The sequence below is a fragment of the Chiloscyllium plagiosum genome, chromosome 9 (genome assembly GCF_004010195.1).
Source record: "Chiloscyllium plagiosum isolate BGI_BamShark_2017 chromosome 9, ASM401019v2, whole genome shotgun sequence".
NCBI classification, from domain to species: domain Eukaryota; kingdom Metazoa; phylum Chordata; class Chondrichthyes; order Orectolobiformes; family Hemiscylliidae; genus Chiloscyllium; species Chiloscyllium plagiosum.
The window spans coordinates 9,487,006-9,506,485 of NC_057718.1; the positions used below are offsets into that span (position 1 = coordinate 9,487,006).

At 45.2% G+C, this 19,480-nt stretch overlaps 1 protein-coding gene across 2 annotated transcripts in view; it reads left to right on the forward strand.

Annotated features, from left to right (window-relative positions):
- The window catches only part of txlnba (taxilin beta a), a 49,794-nt gene that overhangs the window by 19,704 nt on the left and 10,610 nt on the right, over positions 1-19,480 (forward strand). For both annotated transcript variants that reach the window (XM_043695335.1, XM_043695336.1), the window contains exons 3-7: positions 2,140-2,231; positions 11,160-11,330; positions 12,028-12,222; positions 14,671-14,790; positions 17,228-17,302. In XM_043695335.1, the coding sequence (XP_043551270.1) occupies positions 2,140-2,231; positions 11,160-11,330; positions 12,028-12,222; positions 14,671-14,790; positions 17,228-17,302 (653 nt within the window). The remainder of the gene's footprint in view (positions 1-2,139; positions 2,232-11,159; positions 11,331-12,027; positions 12,223-14,670; positions 14,791-17,227; positions 17,303-19,480) is intronic.

Below are 19,480 nucleotides of genomic sequence, written 5' to 3' on the forward strand. Positions count from 1 at the left end.
CTTCCCAAACCCCTCCCCCTCAATCCCATTCCCCTTTTCCCCTTTCAACTCCCTCTCCCCTCAACTCCATCCACCCTCTCCCTCCCCCATCACCCACCAACACAAATTGGTCGACTCACAACGACAGATGACTGTTATTGCCCCCCCTCCAGGGTGGGTGGGAATGAGATACACAGCTTCTGGGAGCCATTTAAATGGTGGGGGGCAAGCACAAAAAACAGCCCCGAACGGCCTTTCTCTGTCCAAATGCCCCTGTGATCCTGTCGTCTCTGCCTTCAGTGAGTTTCCTTAACTTCCTTCCTGATCGATGGGCCTACCTTCTCCTCAATGCATTGTGGAGTCTTTCATTTCACAAAAGATTGTCCACACATGTTTTATTTTCCATTGTTGAGACACCTCAAGCAAACAACATAGCTATGTTTCCAATTTAAACTCCTCGGGCAACTGTCTGTGTGGAGTTTGCACACTCTCCCCGTGTCTGTGTGGGTTTCCTCCGGGTGCTCCGGTTTCCTCCCACAATCCAAGGATGTGCAGGCCAGGTGAATTGGCCATGCTAAATTGCTCACAGTGTTTGGTGCATTAGTCGGGGGTAAATATAGGGTAGGAGAATGGGTCTGGGGGGGTTTACTCTTCGGACGGTCGGCGTGGACCTGTTGGGCCAAAGGGCCTGTTTCCATAATATAGGGAATCTAATCAAAGAATCTAAACCCTCTGTTGCACCTCGCGGAGCCTCCTTCACCAAGGTCTCTGGGTGTTCTGAGTGTGGTTGCTTTTCTCTCTATCTCTCCAGGTATTTCTTACCAGCTCCTGAATAAGGTTTTTGAGTGTTGAGCCTACCTTATTGCTGCTTCCATAGCTGCTACAGTCTTGCATTTCAGCTAATGATTAACTGTCTAAGATATGATGCAGGAACAGCAGCAGACCACTCAGCCCATCGAGTCTACTTCACCATTCAATGGGATCATCTGATAATCCTCAATTCCACCATCCTGCCTTTTCCCCATAACCCTCAATTCTATCACTAATGAAAAATCTATCTCCACATCAGCCTGTGTTTTCTTAAAGTGAAAATGCTCTCAAAGAAGTAAACTCACTTGCTTTTTGTTTATTTTTTTCTGGGTCTCAGGTTTCTTCTCCTTGTGGTAAGGGTCAGGTTGGCAATAACTGTGTGGTTTTATCCCACAGAAAAGATTTACAAGGATGTTGCCAGGGTTGGAGGGTTTGAGCTACAGAGAGAGGCTGAACAGGCTGGGGCTGTTTTCCCTGGAGCGTCGAAGGCTGAGGGGTGATGCTATAGAGGCTTATAAAATCATGAGGGGCTTGGATTGATAAATAGACAAAGTCTTTTCCCTGGGGTGGGGGAGTCCAGTACTAGAGGGCATAGGTTTAGGGTGAGAAGGGACAGATTTAAAAGGGACCTAAAGCCCAACGTTTTCACGCAGGTGCATGTATGGAATGAGCTGCCAGAGGAAGTGGTGGAGGCTGGTACAATGACAACATTTAAAAGGAATCCGAATGGGTATATGAATAGGAAGGGTTTAAAGGAATGCAGGCCAAGTGCTGGCAAACGGGACTAGATTAATTTAGGATATTTGGCTGGCATGGACGCGTTGGACCAAAGGGTTCGTTTCCGTGCTGTATGGCTCTATGACTCTCGGACAATATGAAACTCTTGGTACCTCACCAGTACGTGGTAAAGGTTGGTTGGGGTAGGTCACTGCCACTAATCCACCTTTGTCTTTGTTTCTCCTGGACCTATCTAGTGATGGTCAGTAGAGAATACAATGACATAGAGTATCTACAGAAGAGATACTGTTCTTGAATAACAAGAAGGTTTAATACATGAGAACAAAAGGTACAACGATTTTTGGTTAGACAGAATGACTAGGAACGTAGGGAGCTAGGACACATCCATCTGCTCCCTCCAAAAGCTACAGTGTAACCACCAACCCCACAGAGTGAGTGCAATATCAGTAGAATGGTGGAGCCAATTGAAAATGAACATTAACCCCTTCAGAGCCATGACCTTATACAACAGTATGTTCTGTGGTAATTTTTCTCCATGCCAGTCTACATGTTACTGCAGCCAGTGGGCATGTTGCTGAAGTAATCCTGTTGCCTCTTTCTTTTCCAACACAGGGAAGGAAGTTGCCGCTCTAATGCAGAACCTGAGTAAAACCAGCTCACCTGAGGAACGTCAGGATGCTCTCATTGGCAAGTACGCTGAACTGGTCAGTAACCTTCATGTTTTTACCTCTTCCCTTATAGCGAGACAGTGCCAGGGTAAGGAAACAATCCTTGGAAACATTCCCAAGTTACCAATTCATTTATTTTTATTCATTCACGAGATGAGGGTGTCGCTGGCTAGGCAGTATTTATTGCCTGCCTCTAATGCCCCGAGGGTAGTTAAGAGTCAACTACATTGCTGTGGGTCAAGAGTCACATGTAGGCCAGGCCGGGTCAGAATGGTAGCTTTCCTTCCCTGAATGTTATTAGTGAACCAAATGGGCTTTTCCAACAATTGCCAATTGGATTTATGGTCATCATTAGACTTCTAATTCCAGATATTAATTGCATTCAAATTCCACCATCTGCCATGGTGGGATTTGAACCTGGGTCCCCAGAACATTATCTGGCCTCTGGAGGAACAATCCCATGATAATACCACTAGGCTATTACCTCCCCTTGTTAATCTGGGGCACCAGTATCTTTAAGCTGTTTAACAATGAGGTACTTAGAAACCTTGGAGTGCAGGTTCATAGCTCCTTGAAAGTGGAGTCGCAGGTAGATAGGATAGTGAAGAAGGCGTTTAGTATGCTTTCCTTTATTGGTCAGAGTATTGAGTACAGGTGTTGGGAGGTCATGTTGCGGCTGTACAGGACATTGGTTAGGCTACTGTTGGAATATTGCGTGCAATTCTGGTCTCCTTCCTATCAGAAAGATGCTGTGAAACTTGAAAGGGCCCAATTACTACTGCTTTGCTCTTCTTCACCCTTCCCTTCTGAGTAACGGGGACAGGCTCCGTGCCAGAGGCCTGAGCCCCGTTACTTACCCCTGGTAAGTCGTCCCCCCCACAAGTATCCAAAACGGTATACTTGTTCTTGAGGGGGACGGCCGCAGGGGGTCCCTGCACTGGCTGCTTCCTCCCAGTCCCCCTCACTGTCACCCATCTATCTGCCATCTTTGGGGTTACTACTTCCCTATAACTCTGATCTATGGCCCCCTCTGCCTCCCGAATGATCCGAAGTTCATCCAACTCCAGCTCCAGTTCCCTAACACGGTCTTGGAGGAGATGGAGATGGGTGCACTTCCTGCAAGTGTAATCGGCAGGAAAAAAAAAATTTGGAGTGAAAAATTAGTCTCGGTGATGGTAAAATAATCATCAATTGTCACGAATATCCATCTGGTCCTTGTCTGGTCTGGCCTACACATGACTCTAGACAACAATGTGTGTCTTAATTGCTTTTGAGGGATAAGCAACAAATATTAGGATTGTCACTGAGATGATGCTGTTGCATTCGAGAGGTTATTTTTGTCCTGGTTTTCTTTTCTCAAAGAGAAATTGTAAGGCAAAGGTAGCGAGCTGTCTCTAAGAAAGCAAACAATTTGTGAGGCTTTGGGGAGTTTTTTAAAGCAGCCTGGGTGTGGCTGGCTCTCACAGACCATGCTTTCTCGTTTTTATTTATGCTGTAGAGATGTTGGTGTTGGACCGGGATGGACAAAGTCAGAAATCACACGACACCAGGTTGTAGCCTAACAGGTTCATTTCAAGTCACAAGCTTTCTGAGCACTGCCCCTTTGTCAAGTGAAATCCAGGAAGGAGCAGTGCTCCAAAAGCTTGCGATTTCAAATAAACCTGTTGGGCTGTAACCTGGTGTCGCGTGACTTCTGCCTGCTACTCTCTCTGAATTTTCTCTCGATGTGTTTTTCCTCCCAGATTGGAGAACTGCGCGTGAGAATCTGTGTCTTTTAACTACGTTGTTTAAATCAATTGTGTTTTGCTTAATGTTGAGTAGTCGACCAGCCACATTGCATCTGGGACAGACACATCATAATTGCCTTTAAAATAAGAAAAAGATAGGCTACCTTCTAAAATATTTTGAGGAGGTCTGATCTGGTCCATAACATAAGCAACAGCTAAACCTTTTTAAAAAACCATTGACCAGATAGAGATCAATGGCTGATAATAACATCCCCTTTGTGACCCAATGGCATGGAATACAATTGTAGCTCCCCCTGGTAAGGTTATTCACTTTGGAAGCAAGAGGGCAGACTACTGCCTGAATGGCTGTAAGTTGGGAGAGGGGAGTGTACAGGGGTAGCTGCGTGCCCTTATACACCAGTCGCTGAAGGTAAGTATGTAGGTACAGCAGGGGGTAAAGAAGGCCTTCATTGAGAGAGGTTTCGAGAACAGTCGCAGGGATGTGTTGTTGCAGTAATACAGGGCCTTGGTAAGGCCACACCTATTGTGTATGGTTTTGGTCTCCTTTTCTGAGGAAAGATGCTCTTGCTCTCGAGGGAGTGTAGTGAAGGCTGATTCTGGGCATAGCCAGACAGATGTATAAGGAGAGATTGTTAGGATTGTCTTCGCTGGAGTTCAGACGAGTGAGGGGGGAGGGGGAATCTCATTGAGACCTATAAAAGGACTAGAGACAGGGTAGGTGCAGGGAGGATGTTCCCGAAGGTGGGTCCAGAAATCACAGTCTGAGGATTCGGGGTTGATCATTTAGGATGGAAACAATGAGACCTTACTTCACCTAAGGAGTGATGAGCCTGTGGGATTCATTACCATAGGAAGTAGTTGATGCCAAACATTGAATGTACAGAATGACCACAATACTCGGGGAGTCGGTTTCAGCGGCTTCAGTTACCCGTGGTTTACCACGGCCTGAACATATTGCAGGGAACGTTCTAGAACCAGGGACCAGGGGCTGCTGGGAAGGTTGATTGCCCATTTAAATGAATGCGTTTGCACCTATCTGCGGTTTTAGGCTTCTGCGATAGGTCTTGAACCGTATCCCCCATGGGTATGGGGGGACTACGGTATCCAAGAGGCAACTAGAAATAGCACTTGGGGTGAATGGGATCAAGGGTTATGGGGAGAAAGCAGGATTAGGCCAATGAGCTGGACGATCAGCCATGATCGTGATGAATGGCGGAGCAGGCCCGAAGGACCGAGTGGCCTCCTCTTGCTCCGACCTTCCATGTTTCTGTGGTTCTATGTAACTGTAAGCCTGATTAAAGTGATTGAACATCAACAATTCCCTCTGTACAATTGTGGGATTCACCGTATACGGCTGGGAAAGAGCACTTAAAATAATCACACAACAACAACTGCATTTATATGGTTGATAAAGGTAGGTCCTGAAGTGCAGCTTAAAGATGGATGAAGAATTAGAGAGGCAGAGAGTTGGAAAATGAGCTCTAAAACATAGGGTGTTGGTAATCAACTTGGTGATGCTTGGGGGGATCACAGTGGGGTTTGTAGGACTGGGGAAAGAAACACGGATATTAGTTAAGATACAGTTTAAGGTAAGTGGGTAAGGAGTAAAAGGGAACCTGAGGGGCAATGTTTTTGCACAGAGGGTGGTACGCATATGGAATGTGCTGCCAGTGGAAGTGGTTGAGGCGGGTACATTAACAACATTTAAAAGGCTTTTGGACAAATACATGGATAGGAAAGGATATGGGCCAAGTGCAGGGAAATGGAGTGAGCATAGATGGATATTTTGGTCAGCGTGGACTAGTTGGTGCCAAAAGGCCTGTCTCCGTGCTGTAGGACTCCAAGGCTCTAGGACTCTATGACTTGGTTGGATAAAACCACCACAGAAAAGCTGAGGTTCAAGAGGATCATTTCTTAATGGGACATGGGCGTCACTGGCTGGGCCACCATTTATTGTCCATCCCTACTCATCCTTGCTGAACTGCCTACTTGAACCGCTGCAGTTTCCGCACTGTAGATAGACCTACGATGCCCTTAGGAAGGGAATACCAGGATTTTGACCCAGTGACACTGAAGGAATAGCGATATGTTTCTGAGTCAGGATGGTGAACAGCTTAGGGGGGACCTTGTGGGTGACAGCGTCCCCCATATATCTGTTGTCCGTGTCTGTCTAGAGAGAGGCAGTCGTGGGTTTGGATCTTTGGTGAATTTCTTTCTTCAGGGCAATTAGGGATGCACAATAAAAGCTGGCCTACAGCCAGTGACGTTCAGATCCTGTGAACAAAAGGATCAAAGGAAAAGGCTGATGACTGAAGCTTTTGTTCCTTTGAGGGGGTGAATCGCCAACTCCAATTCCTTATATTACCACGTTCCCTTTCTTATTGCAATGAATGTATTTCTGTTTGAGAGTGTGTTTGCATTATAAGCCGGTATCTCCCTGTTAGTTGCAGAAAACTAAGCTGCCAGACCTGCTGAGCTTTTCCAGCAAGATATAATTTTGTTTCTGATTTACAGCATCCACAGATCTTTAGGTTTTTATCTCCATGGTTAGTGCCTGGTTTGTGACACTGGGGAGGTTTGACAAACAAGTCATTGTCAAATAAGTACTTTACCACTTGGATTGGAGTATCTATGCTCTTTCTTTTGTTTTGATATAGTTAGTCATCATTTGAGGATATTTTCTCTGAATCCATCAATGCCACTGTGTCATTGGCATGACCACTGTGGCTTCTATAGCTCACAGGTGCCACCACCAGGGATGTGGAGGTACTGCAGCTGCTGGTCATAAAAACTCATCTTTCAAATTTAAAAATCATAGAACACCGGGTTATAGTCCAACAGAAGGGCTTATGCCCGAAACGTCAATTCTCCTGTTCCTTGGATGCTACCTGACCTGCTGCGCTTTCCCAGCAACACATTTTCAGGTTTAATTGGAAGCACTAGCTTTCAGAACGCTGCTCCTTCATCCGGTGGTTGAAGGAGCAGCGTTCCGAAAACTAGTGCTTCCAATTAAACCTGTTGGACTAAAATCTGGTGTTGTGTGATTTTTAACTTTATACACCCAGACCAACACCGGCAACTCCAAATCATCTTTCAAGTGACCACACTCACCAAAGGCAATTTTCAAAACCAAAACTCTACATTGACAAGGAGAGTAAAAAAAAGAGTTCAGTGAAAGAACACTAAAAGAGAAACAGTGAACCATTAGATCAAGGTCCTGTCTGGACTCTCAGGTGAATATCAAACACACCCTGCTCTGTATTTGAAGAGGCCAGGTATTCTCAGGTGTCTTGGAATTGATTGATCTCCTCAGTCAACATCCCAAAAGACTATCTGGTCACTACTGTGATAAATTATTTATGTTATGTATATCATTTGAGGATTGGATTTTGAAATAGAGGAAGAAGGTTGTGGGTCAGTTCTGTGAAGATAATCTTTTGGTTACAAGGTCAGAAAGCTTTTTTTATTATTCATTTGTAGGATGTGCGAGCTGGGCCAGTGTTTATTGCCCGTCCCTAGTTGCCCCCTTTCTTGAATCACTGCAGTTCACCTGCTGTGGGTTGACCCACAATACCATTCGGGAGGGAATTCCAAATTTTTGGTCTAGCGACTGTGAGGGAATGGCGATATATTTCCAAGTCAGGATGGTGGGTGGCTTGGAGGGGAACTTTGAAGCAGTGATCTAAGTACATCAATTCCACGCAGGCATGTGACTGCAGTCTACTGCCTGATGAGCCCTCTGTAGTCTTAATGGATGGAATGTTTAAATTGTTGAACTTATGACAGACCAGAACAATCATTAGTTTTTGGCTTTTGAGTTCAGTTTGGAAGAAACAGGAGTTCAGTTCAGAAGGGAGGATAGTTTGCATTAGCAGATGGATCAAGCTTTTAGGTTGTGCAAACAAGTGATCCTCGCAGAAGCGTTTTAGTTTGTGAAGCTTCCAAGCCAGGAGAGTTTGGATGAAAATCTTCAAATTGTTAGAACCACAAAGGTTTAAGCCTTTTGTGAAAGTTTCAGGACTCGAAATTGTAAAACTGTCTCCACAATCCAAGGAAAGAAAATTGGAAGAAGACAGTTAAGGAAAAGCTTGAAAGATGGGAGAGAGAAATTTCAGTGGAATTCAGTGTATAATAGAATAATAAAATAAAGAATTGTGGATGCCGGAAATCTGAAACAAGCAAAAACAAATTGCTGAAGAAACTCAGCAGGTCTGGCAGTATCTGTGGGGAGAGAAACATCATAGTGTGAGGATGTTCTATATACCCACAAAGATATCATTGCAAACCTGGACTGCTTAGCTTCTAAGCTTTGAAACTGAATTTGAGTCCAGTGACCCTCAGAACAAAAGGATAAATACAAGGATAGTGTTGGGACACAGTTTGAAACTTCTGCGTTGCACTTTGCAGAATCTTTCCAACTCACTTTAACTGATTGTTTTTTCTTTCTCTTTTACCTTATAAACTTATGTTCTGTTTCTAAAGAATATGAACAAAAAACAACTCTGACATGCAACTGCAGAAATGAAACTTATGACCTATCAAGCCAGCTCTCATTCTGGGATCTGATTTGTACAGAAATAGCATTAGCTCAGACCATGACATAATCACATTGCTTTCTGTGCACAGATTTACTGTGATGTTTCTTAGATTTCAATAGTGAGTATACATGAAAGATTTTTAAATCCCTTTAAGGGGATGTCAACACCACTGGTCAAAGCCTTTGAACTCAGCAGCTTGTAAAGCCATGGCAAAGGGTCGTTAAGAATCAACTCCATTGTGGAGTACTGTATTCAGTTTTGATCACCTTGCTATAGGATGTTATTAAACTGGGAAGAGTGCAGAAGAAATTTACAAGGAAGTTGCCAGGACTCAAGGATCTGAGTTACCGGGAGAGGTTGGACAAGCGAGGACTGTTTTCTTTACAGTGTAGGAGACTAAGGGGGGATCTTATAGAAGTGTATAAGATCATGAGAGGCATGGATAGAGTGAAAGCACTCAATCTTCTTCCCAGGATTGGGGAATCGCAGACTAGAGGTCAGGGGAAAGAATAAAAGGGAACCTGATGGGCAACATTTTTTACACAGAGGGTGGTAGGCATATGGAATGTGCCACCAGCGGGTGAGGCAGGTACATTAACAACATTTAAAAGGCATTTGGACAAATACATGGATAGGAAAGGTTTAGAAGGATTTGGGCTATGTGCAGGGAAGTAGGGTTACTATGGATGGACATTTGGTTGGCATGGACCAGTTTGGTGTAGGACTCTATGATTATGATTGTGACTGTACATTGCTATGGATCTAGAGCCTATAGAATCAGATGGGCTGTCGATTAATCTATGATCACTGTGACTGAGACAAACTTCAATTTCAAATTCTGGAATCTGCAGTTAAGCCTCAAGCTCTTAATCTCAGAACTGAAACTGCTTGAACTTCAAACACTAACCATAAACATGTTAAATCCTGGTTCTCAATACCATCCAGGAGCTCCCACAAACTACAGCTTTGACTCATCACCTTTACTACCATCATTAGCAAGTTTTAACTTGTAAATATATTGTACACTTATGGATCTTGCTTTTTTCAGAAATTTTATTAATTTTACCATCAAGTTAAATGCTTTCTTAAAACTTAAAAAGGGAATGGACCTTTGAGATCTTGAAGAAGATTTGTAGCTCAGATAGTGGATCAGGTTGTCAGTGTGCTGGCTGAGCTGGTGAGTTTGTTTTCAGGCGTGCACCCAGACCAGATACTCAACTACAGGAGCAACCATCCCAACTCCCACAAACAGTGCTGCAATAGGACACTATTCAAACAAGCCACAACACACTGCAGTACCCTGCAACTACGAGAAACCAAGGAGAAACACCTAGATAACGTATTCAGGAACAACAGCTACCCAATAAAGTGCAGTCCGCCGATTCCTATACAACAGACCTAACCAGGAAGACACATTCGGCCCAGACGCTCTAGTCACGCTACCACACATCAAAGGCATCTTAGAGATGACTACCAGACTACACCGGCCCCTAAGTAGCCCACAAACCTACCACCCCACTGAAATAGCTCTGATGAATTTAGAGGAGCCCGTACTCACAACCACCAGAATGAGCGTCATATATAAAATACCCTGCAAGGATTGCAATAAACATTACATCGGACAGGCGGGCAGGAAACTAGCCACCAGGATACACAAGCACCAACTACTCACCAAAAGACATGACCAACTATCACTGGTATCCATATACACAGACGAAGAGGGACAGGCTATGGATACATCCATCCTGGGACAGGCTAAACAAAGTCACATACGGGAATTCCTAGAGGCCTAGCATTCAAGCCGGAACTCCATTAACAAACATACAGGCTTGGGCCCCATTTATCAACCTCTCAGAAACAGAACTGGAAGTGATATCACCCACTACAACAGACCAAGGCACATAAATAGCAAATGGTTCAGAACACTAGTGCTTTACCGGAGGCTCACTGATGATGTTACTGAGCATGGTGACGAAACATCTGAGAACAAACCCATCAGCTCATTGAGTAACCCGTCAACCAGAATAGACCTTAAACACCTCCCAAACATTTAGTTTCTTTTCCCTCCAGGAAGGCAGGAGGGGTAGAAAATCAAAAGCAAACATACATGTCCTCTTCTACTTTTTGCCAACTCCCCAGTCACTAAGCTCCCAAGTTTGTAGTCTGTTCCCTCAGTACAGTCAGTTGTTGTGGCTGTAAAAAATAACTCTGTGTTAAAAGACAGCTGAACTGATGCTAGGCTGGACCTATCTGAGTATTAATGTGTCACTGAGAAGGGGATCATTGGTGTTTTCCTGGTAATCTCCAAAGATTCAAAAAGTGTGGTGCTGAAAAAGCACAGGCAGCATCCGAGGAACAGAAGAGTCGACGTTTCGAGCACAAGCTCTTTCTCATAATCTCCAAAGATTCCCAGCAATTCCAGCATTCTCATTGTTGCCTGACACTTCCCAACATTTCCAGGTGATCATTGGCATTCCCCAGTGATGGAATATCCCTGTATCCCCCGGAGATCCCTAGATGTCCCAGTGATCCCTAGTGATTGCTGACATTCCCGATGCCCTTCTGAGGTCACAGGGGAATGTGTTTCCCCTGTTATCCCAGAGCAGTGCAGTGACAGAGCGAGACAGTGATCATCAGTGTCCCCTGCCGCATTTATCGAGATTTCTCTCTGGCTGCAGCTGGAAGAGTACCGAGGAGAACAGAAACAGAGGAAGCTGTTACAGAGGAAGCTGGATCACCTGAGCAGGGAAAAGGACCAGCTACAGAGTGAGCACAGCAGGGCAGTACTGGCTCGAAGCAAACTTGAGAGCTTGTGCCGAGAACTCCAGAGACACAACAAGACTCTCAAGGTGAGTGGACCCAGGGAGAGGCTGGGTCAAAGGGACTCGCATCAGGAACAAGTGCAAACACATTAAAAGGTGGCTTTGTAAAATACACACACTGTAGTCTAAACCTCATTGACACATCTCATTTGGCCCATTGATCTGCTAAAGTGAAGGGAAGGATTGGGTGTTTAAAATGTCACCTCGAAAATATCACCACTTTGACAGATCTCAGATCTGGATCACAAAGGGGACAGAGTCGATCCCACAGGGGAGTAAGTGGATCTTAATGGTGTGGGGAATGGATCACACGGGGAGAGAGTGGATTATACAGGGGAGTAAGTGGATCTTAATGGTGTGGGGAATGGATCACACGGGGAGAGAGTGGATTATACAGGGGAGAGAGCGTATTTTATTGGTGCGAGAAGCAGATCACACAGCAGAGAGAGTGGATCACACAGGGAAGACTGTGGATCTTATTGGTGCGGAAAATGGGTCATGCAAAAGGGACAGTAGATCATATTGGTGCGGGAAATTGATCATACTGTGGAGAAAGTAGATTGCATTGGTGTGGGAAACTGATCACATAGTTGAGGGAATGGATCACATGGCTGAGGGAATGGATCCCCCAGTGAGGGAGTTGAGGGCACGAGGAAATGGGAACTGTCGACACATGTGCCTTGCTGTCTGTTTGTGTGTACCCTGATCCCCATTCCTTGAGCAGGAGGAGAGTTTGCTGCGAGCGAGGGAGGAGGAGGAGAAACGGAAAGAGGTGACGAAACATTTCCAGGACACCCTGGTGGATATCCAGGCTCAGATTGACCAGCACAGCCAGAGGAACATCAAACTCTGTGAAGAAAACACTGAGCTGGCCAACAAACTGAAAACCATCATCGAGCAGTATGATACCCGAGAGGAGGTAACACACTCCCTCATTCACACTTACACACTCACTCATACACACTCTCTCACACATTCACACAAACTCACTCACAAACATACACACACACTTTCTCACACTCACTCTCTCTCTCACACTCACACTCTCATACACTTACAGCACATTCTCTCACACTCACACTCCCCCACACACTGGGTGACATGGTGGCTCAGTGGTTAGCACTGCTGCCTCACAGCACCAGGGACCCGTGTTTGATTTCACCCTCAGGTAACCGTCTGAGTGGAGTTTGCACATTCTCCCCGTGTCTGTGTAGGTTTCCTCTGGGTGCGCTGGTTTCCTCCCACAGTCCAAAGATGTGCAGGTAAGGTGAATTGGCCATGAGAAATGCAGGGAAATTACAGAGTTGGGTAGGGGGGTGGGAATCTCTTTGGAGGGATGGTGTGGACCTGGTGGACCAAATGGTCTGTTTCCACACTGTGGGGATTCTACTCTATGACTCTCACACACACAGACAGGGATATACACACATTCTCACACCTGGGATCTGTGGTACACCTAGCAGCCAATGCTAACCACTGTTGGTCCGATTTCTTTCTGGATTTACTGCACAGGATGAAATATATAAAAGGGTGTAAAGATAACAGCCTCGATTTCTCAATGGGAACACAGTCTTTGCCCAAGTGTAGGTTGGATTCCGCAGAAGCTCTGAAGTAGCACCTCTTCTTGAATTGACCCAGAATCTGAAACTTCCAATGGCCAATCAGTTGATGTCTGGAAAGCTCTGAGAAAGTTCCTAAATCTGAGAGACTTTTGTTTCACCCTTCTGAGCAATATCTAGGAAAATCAGAGCAGTTAAACTTCCTCGAACTTTAAACTGACACCTGCACTCAGCTACACTGACCCTCATGAGTCCCTACAGAGACTAATCCTAAATTTATCCCCCAACATGAACATCAGATACCCCTGTCCTCAACCCCAACATCCCAGAGGGTCAACACTGTCCCCCCATTCCAAAATAACTTACCACACTGACTCCCACCCCCTGAATCTCTTAAAACAATTCCCCCAACTCATCCACCCACACACACACACTCTCACACTTCCACACTCACATACACACACACATGCATACACACACAAATACAGATGCCAGTTCCCACCACTGCCACCTCCTTTCTTTACCCCACCGCAACCCAACCCTGCCGCTCAACATGACCTCCTTATCTACCCCCAAGCAGCCACCCAGTCTCTGATCCACCACACACCTGCACCCACCTTCCACCTGGCACCAATAACTCTTCGCCCACTTGGCACCCCATACTCTCACTTACCTGGCTCTTTCAGCCTCTCACTCACCAGGCATCCCTGCTCTCCATGACCTGGTACCAATACCCTCTCATTTACTTGCCACCTACACCCTTTCACTGACCTTGCACCTAACCTGGCATAAATATCATTCATTCAGCACTCTCTCCCTCAACCACCTGTCACCTCTAACCCTCATCCACCCAGCACTCTAACCCCTCATCTATGAGACATTATACTCCCTCACTCATCTGGGACCTTACCCTTTCACCCACCTGCCACCTGACCTCCTGAATTACTTTTACTCCCTTAACTTCTCCCAGGGCCCATAAGCCACAGGAGATGGCAGCTGGGAAAGAAGGAATGGGCGTGTGGATTCCTGGATTTATCCACACTGCTTCAGGCCATGGGCCTTGACATTAGCACGATAAATGTTCACTCTGAGATAAGGCAGAATGAGGAATTAGCACCAAGATCAGGATACCAGTGCCAACTGAAATACATCGTTTTAAATTCTCCGTTGACTTTTCTCCCAGATGTTGCTCACTGCCATGTGAAAGGGATTGGGCACCAATATCCTGTAGCAAAAGAAATCTCCTGGCTTCACCTAGTCTGGCCTGCACATGACTCCAGACCCATAGCAATGAGGTTACCTCTTCACTCTAAACATGGTTAAGTAGGTCCCTCAGTTCAAGACCAGCTAGCGACGCTCAATATAGGAAGGTCCTATGTAAATGATCTATAGGAAGTCCTCAAAGCTCAACAATGAGCATGAAATGACATTGGAAATCAGGAATACCACACACTCCGAACATTCTGGAACATCCCCCTCTTCATTAACGTTGGGATCTCCCTGTGCCTCTCTGTTTATTCTCCATTCCTTGTTACAGAAGGATTTCAATCAGTGAAGTCCCGCCTTTAACGGCTGAAGGGAGTTCACAGAAAGGTGGTGAGCATAACACTGGCAATACCCAGCACCCATTTCCCATCGGCTGTTAGTAATCCTGCCAGGTCTCCAATGGTGGGTGGTCTAATGAACCCTGATCAAAGGGTCACAGGGCTGCAGGTTTGGGTGGTCAGGATTTGTTGATCTCCCGAGCCAGTCACGTCCTGTTGGTGGGGTATAGCCATTGACCATTTTGCGTGTGGTCTTTCCTCCAGCACTTTGAAAAGGCCTTCAAGCACAAGGACCTGCAGCAACAGCTGATGGATGCAAAGCTCGCACATGCACAGGAGCTGATAAAGGAAATGGAGGAACGGCATCAACGAGAAAAGGACTATGCAAGTATTGGCCAGTTACTGGTACACACGGTGGTCTCTAACTATGGGAATCCCTAGGACCTGATCAGGTGTACCCTAGATCTCTGTGGGAAGCTAGAGAAGTGATTGCTGGGCCCCTTGCTGAGATGTTTGTATCATCGATAGTCACAGGTGAGGTGCCGGAAGATTGGAGGTTGTCTAACGCGATGCCACTGTTCAAGAAGGGTGGTAAGGACAAGGCAGGGAAATATAAACCAGTGAGCCTGACATCGGTGGTGGGCAAGTTGTTGGAGGGGATCCTGAGGAACAGGATGTACATGCATTTGGAAAGGCAAGGACTGATTAGGGATAGTCAACATGGCTTTATGCGTGGGAAATCATGTCTCACAAACTTGATTGAGTTTTTTGAAGAAGTAACAAAGAGAGTTGATGATGACAGAGCAGTGGATGTGATCTATATGAACTTCAGTAAGGCGTTCGACAAGGTTCCCCATGGGAGACTGATTAGCAAGGTTAGATCTCATGGAATACAGGGGGAACTAGCATTTGGATACAGAACTGGTTCAAAGATAGAAGACAGAGGGTGGTGGTGGAGGGTTGTTTTTCGGACTGGAGGCCTGTGACCAGTGGAGTGCCACAAGGATCGGTGCTGGGTCCTCTACTTTTCATCATTTATATAAATGATTTGAATGTGAGCATAAGAGGTATAGTTAATAAGTTTGCAGATGACACCAAAATTGGAGGTGTAGTGGACAGCGAAGAAGGTTACCTCAGATTACAACAGGATCTTGATCAGATGGGCCAATGGGCTGACGAGTGACAGATGGGAAAGCAAATCTGAGCAGGACTTATACACTTCATGGTAAGGTCCTGGCGAGTGTTGCTGAACAAAGAGACCTTGGAGTGCAGGTTCATAGCTCCTTAAAAGTGGAGTCGCTGGTAGATAGGATAGTGAAGAAGGCATTTAGTATGCTTTCCTTTATTGGTCAGAGTATTAAGTACAAGAGTTGGGAGGTCATGTTGCGACTGTACAGGACATTGGTTAGGCCGCGTTTGGAATATTGCATGCAATTCTGGTCTCCTTCCTAGCGAAGGGTGTTGTGTAAATTGAAAGGGTTCAGAAAAGATTTACAAGGATGTTGAGGAATTGAGCTCTCAGGAGAGTTTGAATAAGCTGGGGCTGTTTTCCCTGGAGCATCAGAGGCTGAGGGGTGACTTTACAGAGATTTATTAAAATCATGAGGGGCTTGGATAGGATAAATAGACAAAGTCTTTTCCCTGGGGTGGGGGAGTCCAGAAATAGAGGGCATAGGTTTAGGGTGAGAGGGGGACAATATAAAAGTGACCTAAGGGGCAACGTTTTCATGCAGAGGGTGGTGCATGTATGGAATGAGCTGCCAGAGGACTTGGTGGAGGCTGGTACGATTGTAACATTTAAAAGGCATTTAGATGGGTATATGAAAAGGAAGGGTTTGGAGGGATGTGGGCCGGGTGCTGGCAAGTGGGACTAGATTGGGTTGGGATATCTTGTCGGCATGGACGCATTGGACCAAAGAGTCTGTTTCCGCGCTGTACATCTCTAGGACTCTAATTAGTGGTTCAACCAATTATTAGACAACCAAACGCCCATAAAAAGCAGCACAGTGGCTCAGTGGTTAACACTACTGCCTCACAGCACCAGGGATCCGGGTTCAATTCCACCTCTGGTGACTGTGTGGAGTTTGTACTTTCTCCCTGTGTCCAAGTGGGTTTCCTCTGGGTGCTCTGGTTTCCTCTCACTGTCCAACGATGAGCAGGTTATGGTGGATTGGCCATGGGAAATCGTCCATTGTGTCCAAGGATGTGCAGGCTAGCCATGAGAAATGCAGGGGTACAGGGATAGGGTGGGTCTGGATGGGATGCTCTTTGGAGGGTCAGTGTGGACCCAATGGGCTGAATGGACTGCGTCCATGATTCTTTAAAGGTAAAAGAACGTCACAGAATCAGACTGCCCGAAGTAGGAAATCCCTGTACACTACGGATGTGGTCAGCACTGCAGCCTTACCTCCAGACAGTATCTGTAAACTGATAGACCAGGATCACAGGTATCTGTAAACCAACATATCTGGATCATAGGTAGCTGCACTGAAGGATTTGCTATTGCCTTCGTTGAAACAAAAAAGGATTATGTCCTTGAGGTCATAATATCATTCCACAACCTGCAACTGGGAGGAGGGTGAGGGCGAGGAAGGACAGGATGCTGGAGGAGCGTCTCAGGTCCCTATGTTGCAGCCATTAGGAGATGTGGGTGGGACAAGCATGAGACATCTTTTCCTTGCCATCAACACTTTACAAGATACACGGTCATGTTGGGTCCCAAATATTTTCCTGAAACATGGGTGTTCTTGTTCTTGAGAAGGTGAAATTTGGATTAAAGTGATTGTTTGAGGCGTCTCTTTCTCTGTCTCTCTTCAAACAGCTGCTCAATCAAGCATCTGAGTGGAAGGTGCAAACCAACATCATGAAGGAACAGGAAACCCTGCTGCGAGCCCAGGTGAATTGTGTACAGGTGTCTGGGGACTCAGACAGAGCTCACAGACTGAAATTTAAACTCCTTACATTGTCATGATCATGATCCACCTGGAAATTACACAAACACACACTGTATTCACAGACAGTGGGCTTTTTCAATCAGTTCTGTATTGTCTGACAGGGATGGAAGGTAGACTCTTTAGGAGAAGCTAAACAGGAATAAGCAAGAGGCATAAAAATGCGTTTTAATGATGCTGGCTGGGAAATAACTATCAACCACAACACCAGGAAGAATTCACTGGCTGTTTTCAAAAGGTGCCATGGGATCTGATTCAAGCAGGTCAAAGAGATCTCCGTTTTATCCCTGCACCAGAAAGAAACAGCACCTTCAGCAATGCAGCACTCCCTCAGCCCTGTACTGGGGGATGTCAATCAGAACACAAGGCTCAACTACCTAAAGTGGAGCTTGAACTCACAATCATTAAGTGTAGAGGCAAGAGCACTGCCTGGAGAGCCACATTGCAATGCTGCAAGCTTCCCACTTGTATTGTTATTATTATTGGCCATTTTCCTGTGTCAACTGTGTTTTGTGATGTCAACAGTCACAATATGGCAGGACATGTCCACCATGTGGCTCTATGGAACAGGTTTCTAAACTCACACATAAATCATTTCCATCAACTGGCCAACTGGTTTGGTACAACAGTTCACCACAATCCTGGGTACATAAAGTCTGCATTTTGTTTCAGCTGCATTTTGTTTCAACAATCTCAAGATAAACTAAATTGTTTTGCAGGCACCTCTGTACAGTATAAAGCACTGATTCCCACAGCAACCAAATCAGCTGTTTTAGTGATGTTCAGGAGAGATAGTTATCAGCCAGCGCATAGGCAGAACTTCCCTCCTTCTCCTAAAATAGCATTGGTAGGCAGGGATTGTTTAATATCTCATTCGGGAGACTGTATCTCTGACAGTGCAGCACTCCCTCAGTACTGCACTGTAAGCCTGTGTTGTTTTTGCATTCTGTTCTTTGCATCAGCCCACAACCCCTTGGACTCATGAGACAAGCATGTTACACACCGAGCACAGCTACTACCTAAGCTTAACATAAATCCTAAAGCATGTGATTTAACCACAATGGCCATTAGCTTTATTGTATATTTTACATCTCAGATCTCTGTAGAGATTATGTTAATTTCTATGCATATGTCATGTTTTATTCAGTGTTTAAAATGTCTCCTTCATAATTATAGCCATTTCTTGCACTTTCTACAATTTTATTTACGTTTCTTGGACTCTACATCTGGTCTTAACCACAGTAAGCATCAATAGAAGAGATACGTAATCAAATACAGAACAATTGAACACTACAGCTTGTAACATTGTTATTGCAGGGCTAGGCTGCCTGATTGTATTAATGTGCAAAGTTTAAAGTAATCAGAGTTTCTCTGTCTTAATGGATCCAATGCCAATGTAACATTGAGAATTGAGAGATTCCAAAGATTCACAATCTCCTGCTGTCTCACCAGGCAGGCTAGCTAAAAGTAAATTTCTACATTCACATTGCTCATTCCCAATTAAATATTTTATGGAATTCTTGAACTGTTGCAAGAGTGACTGCTGAAGGAAGGAAATCTGCCTGGTGGGTGAGATAGTATTATGGGCAGTAAATGAAGGTTACAAGGATGCGACATTTGAGCTGATCGTTTTCATATGAACCAAACGTTGTGGGAAATGGGTGATGACATGGGGTACTGCTGCAATTAAAGGGCTAATGCTAGGACAAGCCTGGTGAGCTCAGTCAAGATCATAAGAAATAGGAGTTCAACGTGATTTCAAGCTGAGAAATAGGTACATAGCCCCCCTTGCAAGCTGCGAGTGGATCAATTTCGAAATAACCAGCAGTGAACGCTTACTCTTAAACAAGATCAAGGTTAGTTTATTACACTGTTGTAAGCTATTTAAGTTAAAGAGATGAAATTACTACTAAAGGCATACAAGGATGAGATGCAATCAGTAGCTATAACAATCTTTAGGATTCCAATGCAAGCTGTAGATTGCAATTGAAAGTGTAGAGTGAAGGTCAGAGGTTGAGGAGTTGTGTTCAGCAGCTGGATGGTTTCTGTAATTGACAGAATTTGCCTTTATGGTCAATAGAGCAACTTGAGGGTTCCTTAAAGGTTCAGCCGGTATGAATTTT